General features: G+C 44.2%; 1 protein-coding gene across 2 annotated transcripts in view; it reads right to left on the bottom strand.

The window, feature by feature from the left end:
• Positions 1-647: 647 nt before the first annotated feature.
• The window catches only part of ahrra (aryl-hydrocarbon receptor repressor a), a 210,339-nt gene continuing 201,437 nt past the window's right edge, over positions 648-9,549 (bottom strand). For both annotated transcript variants that reach the window (XM_078539415.1, XM_078539416.1), the window contains 3 exons: positions 5,426-5,532; positions 4,945-5,086; positions 648-3,774 (listed from right to left, as the gene is read on the bottom strand). In XM_078539415.1, coding sequence (XP_078395541.1) covers positions 2,547-3,774; positions 4,945-5,086; positions 5,426-5,532 — 1,477 coding nt within the window. In that variant the 3' untranslated portion in view covers positions 648-2,546. The remainder of the gene's footprint in view (positions 3,775-4,944; positions 5,087-5,425; positions 5,533-9,549) is intronic.

Genomic DNA, 9,549 nt, shown 5'->3' with positions numbered 1-9,549 from the left:
GCTTGACATCCATTTCAGGATGGTGGGCGGGCTCTGAAAGCTGGAGGGCCAACAGGAGGCCTTCCAACACAGTAGGACCTGCAGCCTACCATTGCAAGCAAGGAAAAAAGAAGGCACCTCCAACTTGAACAACATTCCAGTCGGCCTCTGATCCCTGGGGCAACATTTACCCCCCCCGCCCGTCAGGGGGGAAGTGCTGGAGAGGGCATGGGTGGGCAGGCTTCCGATTGGCACCCACAGTCAGGGGCACGCCGCCATTTTACGTGGGCGGGCCAATTAAGGCCCGCCCAGCATGACATCTGCCAGGAAACACTATGCGCTCCCTGTGCGGGTTGGGGGGGATTCCCTCAGCCGGGAGTATGCTCTTTCGCGCATGCGCGCAGAAGAGCGCACAGATCTTCCTGAGGCAAAGTGCTGCCTCAGGGAGGTCAGCTCACATTTTAATCTTTAAATAAAGCGGAGAAAAAAATTTCCCTGCCATGTCCCCTCATGTGACACTGTCACATGAGTTGGGACATGTCCATAACTTTTATTTTAAAATATTGAGGGATTTTTAAATCCTCATGAAACCTCATCCCGCCCGTGGATGAGGTTTCATGCTTTTTCGGAAGCCCGCCTGGGCTCCCGGCCTGCCCGCCAATGGGCAGGCCCATTAATGACTTCAACTACTTTGTTAATGGCCTTCATAGGCCGTTGACAGGTTGGTGGGCATGCAGCCAACTTGGGTGCGCGCCTGCCGAACTGAAAGTCTGAATGACGTGCCGTGACGTCGGGACGCATGCCCACAGGCGGGTAGCCTTTCCACCTCCAACCTGACCTTCCTGAAAATGGCTTGGGATGGTGCTAGTAAACTGGCATACTAACCGGTAGTAAAATTATGCCTGTTCTTGTTTCATTACGGGGTGAAAATCCTGCCTCATGACGCTGTTACAGAGAGGGATTGTGGGCATATGTTGTACATTCATGACCGTAGGCACAGCCCAAAGACAACAGAAATTCAATCCATGCATGAGACACATTTCCAAACTCTGTCATCCTATGTGATAGATACAACGTGCATTTATATAGTGCCTTTAATGTAGAAAAATGTCCCAAGGCAAGATTCTTCCTTTCATTGACTCATTGACGTCCACAGCACAGAAGGAGGCCATTCGGCCCATTGTGTCTGCACCAGTCAACAAAGATCTGGCTACACTACCATTTTCCAGCACTTGGCCCATAGTCCTGGAGGCTATGGCAACGCAAGTGAATATCTAAGTACTTCTTAAATGTTACGAGAGTTCCTGACTCAACCACCCTTTCAGACAGGGTGTTCCAGACTCCCACCACCTCTGGGTGAAAAGATTTCTCCTCAACTCCCCCTCTTAGCCTTCTACCTCTTACCTTAAGTCTATGTTCCCTGGTTATTGACCCCTCTACTAATAGAAGAAGTAACTTCCAATCCACCCTATCCATGCCCCTCATAATCTTATACACCTCTATCGGGTCCCCTCTCAACCTTGTTTGCATTGCAAAAGAACAAGAAAATTATCTGCACATTATGCAGTCTGCATCATGTGCACATCATAACAATGCAAATAATCATACATTAGACGATTTAAGTGGAAAAAAAACAATCACCAGGTGTGATACTGAGAAAGGGAGGTCCTGGATTCAATCTCTGACCTGTGTGGAGTTAGTTAAGCATCACAGGGTGCATTGCAATTAACCTCAAAGTTGTCATTTTAGGATGAAGTACACCCCATCTCTCCTTGGTGCAGTCCAGCAACCAGTGCTGGAAATAACCAGGTTAAGACTAGACAAGGCTGGGCTTTAATATCTTTAACAGTGGGTCAGCCATGTTAACACTTACGGACTGATACCATGAAATATTAATCTTTGGACAAGGATGATAAGAAGAGATTAAATTTCTTTTTGTATTGGACCGTCTATATATGTTTTAACCAGACTGTTGCCCTAATTCTAACTGTCCACCCATTCAATGTCCCAGGGGAAGCAGGGTTAAAATCAGGGATTTATTCCATTCCACTGTGGCCATGCCTGTAGAAATTTAGGCTCTAAGCTCTGGAATTCCCCTCCCCTCAATCCTCTGTTTCCCTAACTCTCTCCCTCTTCCTTTCAGACACTCCTTAAAGCCTACCTCTTTGACCAAGCTTTTGGTCACCTGTCCTAATGTTTCTTACAGGGCTTAGTGCCAAATTTTGTCTGATTATGCTAATGTGAAGTGCCTTGGGGTGTTTTATATGTTAAAAGCACTGTATATATATATGAATAGTTGTTCTATCTGTGGGTTCCTCAGACACAACTGACTTTTTAAAATCAATATTTCACCGTTTTTCTTGAACTCCAAGACCGTTAACATTCATAAGCAATATCACCATAAGCAAATTATAATAAAAATCTTCATACAACATATGTTTGCAAAATAAACGATGATGGGTAATACGTTAGGGTTTACAGCAAAGTAAATACTTTCATACAAAATTCCTGGAGCAAAGGAGTTTTGAAAAAAAAAGTAGAACAATTTCTTCTTTTTAAAACAAAAATTACAAATATGTATTCTGTGTAATTTTGTGAGTCAATGAATTTATCAAACAGCTGGGCATATTTCTTTGTAAGGTTGTCTGTATGTTGTGTGGATTGTCGCAGGACCAGGGAGAAGAGGGCGAGGGCTCTCGTTTGATGACTGTGTGGAATCGGTCGTGATCTTTGAACTGTGGCGGTATTTTATATGTCTCCTGACTTGGACTCTTGTCCTGGATGGGATGGTGTGGGAAGGCACCTGCCTGAAAACAGTCCGCAGGTTGGTCACTGTGAGTGCAACGGGAATGGGAGGCTCTCTGCGGACTGAAATGAGCCATGTCCGTGCCATGTTTCAACGGTCTGTTGTGGCCACATGCACCGCCTGCCATCCACAGGCCGCTGCCCTTGGCCACACTGGCCCTGCAGAATGGAGGTGGCAGGGGAGGTTTCAGTTTTTTGCAGGGCGGCAACTGCTCTAGCGTGGGATCGCACTTAACCTGTGGCAGGAAGCTCGTTGCCATCTTTTTCCCCATTTCTCCGGTGTCAACCCACTGATGACCTGGAGATCCCAAGGGCTCGTCCAATTCACTGTGCGTGTCAGGATTATATTCACTTTTGATGTGCACTCCCAGGAACATTTCTGCACTGTTGCAGTATCCCGCCGGATGCTCCTTCGGCCTGCGAGCAGTAAAATCAGCCATCGACCCGACATCTTCTGATTTACAACTTTCAGATGGGTAGCCCTCCAGGTCAGTGTAGTGCAAGGTGCCGTAGGGCTGGCTCTGCTGCACCTCCTCTCCGATACCCCTAAAGCTCTGAGCTATGTTTTGAAAGCCGGAGGCCTGGGTGCTACCCCTGAGCTGGGGCTCAGACAGCAATCTGCTTCTGCCTCCAAAGGGTTTAGCCACCCGAACAGGGCCACTATTTATCCTCTCCGCAGTTCTTGGGGACTGTGAATTTGACACATCCCTGGAGTATTCTGGACCCCATAAATCATCCACAATGGTAACCTTTGGAGCCTTGGGAAATGAGGTGCAAAAGTTAAGTGGCTCATTTTGGTTGATGCAACCATCATTTCTAATGGGCTCATATTTATCTTCTCTCCCTTCTTTTGCCAGGTGTTGCTCATACACATGTTTGAACTGCAGAGATGGATCAGTGCAGTTGCTGTACATTAGTCTATTGACACTATCAGATTGGTCAGAGTTTGATTGGTTCCTCAGATGCTCCTCCTTGGCTCTCTCTACATCCCTGTGGAAAGTGAGAACATTACTATAACATGCACAGAACATGCTGCTGTGATGTTACCGACTTCAAACACAGTGCCCATCACTTAAATGTAAATATTTAAAACGGGCAATCACTCATTATCAGCCAAGAAGCTAAATGTTAATATGCGCATTATTACAATTTCAAAGTGGCCAGTTATAGCATTTTAAATGTTCCTTGAGGCAGAAATAATTAGGATTACTCACTAGTTTACACAACATTAAGGTGTGTCAAGCACAATAACAAACATAAGTAGATGTTATTAGATATATTATATAATATATTATTATTATTCCAACGTTAGATTTGATTCCGTGATTGGACAACACTCACTAAACAATCCTGATTGTGCTAAGAATTACACTAACAGCCAATTTAAGATTATCAGTCAGGGTTGCAATGTGGCTCACTTACACGTGCTAGAAGCTATACATATTCACACACAGGGCCCCATCCTTTGCAGAAAAAAAACATGTCCATGCATTGCGTCTTTTTCAACTAAACAGGAGCTTGGGGGAACAGCCATTCCCTGGTTTATTTCCCATGGCAATACCTTAAATAATCAGAGTTGGCTTAGCTGTTTTCAATTTAAACTAAAGCTTGGTGTTATTTATTTATTTATTATTATTATTATTTTTATTATCTTATTATTATCATTTATTATTCACCATGACAATGCCTCTACCAATCAGTGTTCGCTCGCCAACCAATCAACACCCTCTTCTCATGCAGTATAAATTGTTTTGAGATTTGATATTCTTGCTTCTGCCTTGATGAGTGCAAGATGAAAAGCTTCAACACTATGGCTCTTTTTTCAGCAATAAGCATCAATAGATGAGTAGGCAAATAGCATTGTGGTATTGTTCAAATTCTTTGTATGCATGAATCAAGCTAATTTCCCTCTAAGTGGTGTGGGGTTACAATTTAACTGCAGTTTAATAAAGCTGCAGGTTAGAATAGAGTTAAAACAACTGGACAAAAGTCTTAGATAATCTTGGAGCTCCCAGGAATTAAAGACTAATCTCCAGGGCACTACTGTGAATAAACCCAGAGAAAAACGAGTGCATGCTTCTTTGATATTTAAAATAATTTAATTACTGATTATAATGTACAAGCGCATTACAGTAATATAAAGCTAAAAAGGTAACTTACTTGAGTTCCTCTTTCAGCACTTTGGCATATTCTGGGGATTTATTTCTGCAGGGCAGATGACCATTAGATTGGAGCCAAACCCATTGGCCTTCCTTTGTGAGCACTCTGAAGACCGTGAGGCCCTTTTCTCCAGTGTTCATCACTATTTGTGGGAATATGAAACATGGAACTGAGTTTGACACAGTGTTTGATTTGCTTTATTCCGTTTAGCCTTCCTGAACATAATCATATTGGGAAATATCACACCATGGATTGTGGAACAGAGGTTCCAACTTACAACAACAATAATTTTACATTTATTAAACATTGTCAAATATCTCAAGGTGTTTCACAGAAATGTTATTGAACAAAATTTGGCACTGAGGTACATAAGGAGATTTTAGGATAGGTGACCAAAAGCTCAGCAAAGAGTAGGTTTATGGAAGCATCTTGAAGGAGGAGAGCGAAATTGAGAGCTGGAGAGGTTTAGGGAGGGGCTTACTTCGTATTTGGTTCTCTGTGCAGTACAGCATGTCTGTGAAGTGGACGTAATGGCAACCTGACCTTGCCCGCAGTTCTGCGTCTGACCATCCTGTGGCTGCTTTGCCCCTGGGTGCAACAAAATGGAATCATTGTGTTACCAAGGAATAGAAGTTACATTACCGTTATATAAGGCTCTGGTTAGACTGCTGTGGAGTATTGTGTTCAGTTCTGGGCACTGCATGTCAGGAGCTAAAGGGATGAGGACACGTTGCATAGGCTCGGTTTGTATTTCATCGAGTGTAGAAGTGTAAGGGTGTTTCACTTCAGTACTTCAAATTGAGGTGTTTGAGATGTTTAAAGGATTTGATAGGGCAGGTAGAGAAAACTTATTTCCTCTGCTGAGGAGGTCCAGGGTGCATAACCTTAAAATCAATGCTGCTCTGTTCATGGGTGATGTCAGGAATCTGGAAAACTCTCCCCAAAAAGCTGTTGAGGGTAAGTCATTGGAAATTTCAAAGCCTGGGTTAATAGCTTTTTGTTAGATAAGGGCAATAAGGGCTACAAAACCAAGGTAAGTAGATGAAATTAAGATACAGATCAGCCATGATCTAATTGTATGGCAAACCAGGCTTGAGGGGCTGATTTTGCGGGGAGGTGGTGACATAATGGTATTATTACTGGATTAGTATTCCAGAGGCCTAGGGTAATGCTCTGGGGACTGGGGTTCAGATCCCACCACAGAAGGTGGAGAAATTTGAATTCAATAAAAATCTGGAATTAAAAATCTAATGATGACCACAAAACCATTGCTGATTGTCATAAAAACCCATGGTTCACTAATGGAAATCTGCTGCCTTTACTTGGTCTGGCCTACATGTGACTCCAGACCCACAACAATGTGGTTTACTCTTAAAATAAATGCCCCCTGAACAAGGGCAATTAGGGATGGGCAATAAATGCTGGCCTAGCCAGCGACGCCCACATCCCATGAATGAATAAAAAGAAATGGCCTTTTCCTGTTTCTATGTTCCACAAAACTGAAAGGAATTTGTACTAACTAGAAAACCAACTACTTCGGGATTTCTGGGATTTTCATTGCATTTTATTTTTATTGAGTATGATCCTGACTCCTGGCTCTGTGCAGCCATGGATTTCCCCAGGAGGGAATCATCAGCACATGGGCCACCAACTAGGTATATTAGAGAGTCCATTGGCCCTCAGATACGGAAGCAGTCCATGTCCAAATCAGCAAGACCTGGACAATATCCAGGCTTGGGCTGACAAGTGGCAAATTCCTTTCAGTTTTGTGGAACACATGAACAGGAATATGCCATTCTTTTTTAAATTAATTAATGAGATGTGGCATCACTGATTAGGCCAGCATTTATTGCCCATCCCTAATTGCCCTTGTTCACAAGGTATATAGCCACATGCCTCACGAAGTAAAACTCTGACCGATCTCACTGACCTGCATTTATATAGCACTTTTAACTTCGTTACAAATACCGAAAGGCAATTCACAATTCACGCATTATTGGACAAAATTGATACTGAGCCAAACAGGAGACATTGGAACAAGTGAACAAAAGCTTGTTCCTTAAAACCCGCCTTTTTGACCATCTTAAAGGAGGAAAACGAGGGACTGAGGCAGAAAGGTTTGAAGAGGGACGAGGCAGAGAGGTTTGCAGAGGGAGCGATGAAGAGAGTTTTGAAGAGGGAGCGAGGAAGAGAGTTTTGAAGAGGGAGTGAGGAAGAGAGTTTTGAAGAGGGAGCGAGGAAGGGAGTTTTGAAGAGGGAGCGAGGAAGAGAGTTTTGAAGAGGGAGTGAGGAAGAGAGTTTTGAAGAGGGAACAAGGCAGAGAGGTTTGAAGAGGAAGCGAGGAAGAGAGTTTTGAAGAGGGATGAGGCAGAGAGGTTTGAAGAGGGACGAGGCAGCTGAAGGCATGGCTGCTGATGATGGAACAATGAAAATTGGAGATGTGTAAGAAGCCAGATTTGGAGGAGCACAGACTTTGTGGACACAAATGGTGATTTCTGCGTCCTGCAGAAATCACCATTTGTGCCCACAAAGTCTGTGCTCCTCCAAATCTGGCCTCTTACACATCTCCAATTTTCATTGTTCCAGTAACTTTCTGCTTTTACCCATATATGTGGAAAATCGCCCAGATATGTCCTGTACATAAAAAGCAGGACAAATCCAATCCGGCCAATTACCGCCCCATCAGTCTACTCTTGGTCATCAGTAAAGCGATGGAAGGAGTCACCAACAGTGCTATCAAACGGCACTTGCTTAGCACTGGTGCTCAGTTAGGGTTCTGCCCAGGCCACTCAGCTCCTGACCTCATTAAATCCTTCGTTCAAACATGGACAAAAGAGCTGAACTCCAGAGATGAGCTGAGAGTGACTGCCCTTGACATCTAGGCAGCAAGGAGCCCTAGCAAAACTGGAGTCAGTGGGAATCAGGGGGAAAATATTCTGCTGGTTGGAGTCATATCTAGCATGAAGGAAGATGGTTGTGGTTGTTGGAGGTCATTCATCTCTGTTCCAGGGCATCACTGCAGGAGTTCCTCAGGGTAGTGTCCTTGGCTCAATCATCTTCAGCTGCTTCATCAATTCCTTCCACCATAAGGTCAGAAGTGGAGGTGTTTGCTGATGATTGCACAATGTTCAGCACCATTCGTGACTCCTCAGATACTGAAGCAGGTGATGTCCAAATGCAGCAAGACCTGGACAATATCCAGGCTTGGGCTGACAAGTGGCAAGTAACATTCATACCGCACAAGTGCCAGGCAATGACCATCTCCAACAAGAGAGAATCTAACCATCGCCCCTTGATGTTCAATTGCATTACCATCACTGAAATCCCCACTATCAACATCCTGGGGGTTAACACTGACCAGAAACTGAACTGGACCAGCCATATAAACACTGTGGCTACAAGAGCAGGCCAGAGACCAGGAATCCTGTGGCAAGTAACTCACCTCCTGATTCCCCAAAGCCTATCTGCCATTTATAAAGCACAGGTCAGGCATGTGATGGAATACTCCCCAATTGCCTGGATGAGTGCAGCTCCAACAACACCCAAGAAGCTTGACACCGTCCAGGACAAAGCAGCCTGCTTGATTGGCACCCCATCCACAAACATTCACTCACTCCACCACCGACACACAATGGCAGCAGTGTGTACCATCTACAAGATGCACAGCAGGAACTCACCAAGCCTCCTCAGACAGCACCTTCCAAACCTATGGCCACTACCATCTAGAGGGACAAGGGTAGCAGATAGGTGGGAACACCACCACCTAGAAGTTCCCCTTCAGACCACTCACCATCCTGACTTGGAAATAAATCAACGTTGCTTCACTGCCGCTGGGTCAAAATCCTAGAACTCCCTTCCTAACAGCACTGTGGGTGTACCTACACCACATGGACTGCAGTGGTTCAAAAAGGCAGCTCACCACTACCTTCTCAAGGGCCATTAGGGATGGGCAATAAATGCTGGCCCAGCCAGCAACACCCACATCCCATGAATGAAGTTTTTTAAAAATTCAGATTTCCAGCATGTGCATATTTTGCTTCTGTTTTGTGTTGGTGTAAGCTATAAATCACGTTAACTGAGAAATGAAATGAGCATAAACGGTCACAAAACAGAACATATTTCACTTCACTGAAACTTACAGTGCCTGTTCCAAAGAAATCTCCAATTGTTGTTGGCTTTGCAGCTTTTGTAAGGGATTTTGATGCATGTGTAGTTCCAGATTTTTACCAGCAGATGGGAATGTTGGACTTTGTATTGCTCATTGAATGGTTCAGTGCAAATATTTTGATGGAAGGAATAGAGACTGGGGACTGAATACACTTGGAACAAAAATAAAATGCTGGAAACAATCGCTTTGTCATCACCTGTGGAGGGAACAGATAAGTTGATAGCTGACCCAATTATGGGATGGAGCGCTTTGCGTGCTGAAGCAGCCCTGACTGTTTCAGGACACGTGGTGAGGTGGGGTGAAAAAATTGAATGCTGAATTTTGTTTTGCCTGTCCCTACGAACAAACAACATTTATGTTTTCATTTATCAGTCAGCTCATTGCTCTAATAATCACATCTGATTTACCCCGCAGTAAGTCTGGGCAGGAAGAGATAG

This window comes from Cetorhinus maximus, chromosome 3, assembly GCF_964194155.1.
Source record: "Cetorhinus maximus chromosome 3, sCetMax3.hap1.1, whole genome shotgun sequence".
Lineage (NCBI taxonomy): Eukaryota > Metazoa > Chordata > Chondrichthyes > Lamniformes > Cetorhinidae > Cetorhinus > Cetorhinus maximus.
Note: the sequence above shows the minus strand (reverse complement) of the source record. Positions and strands in the feature narration are given on the sequence as shown.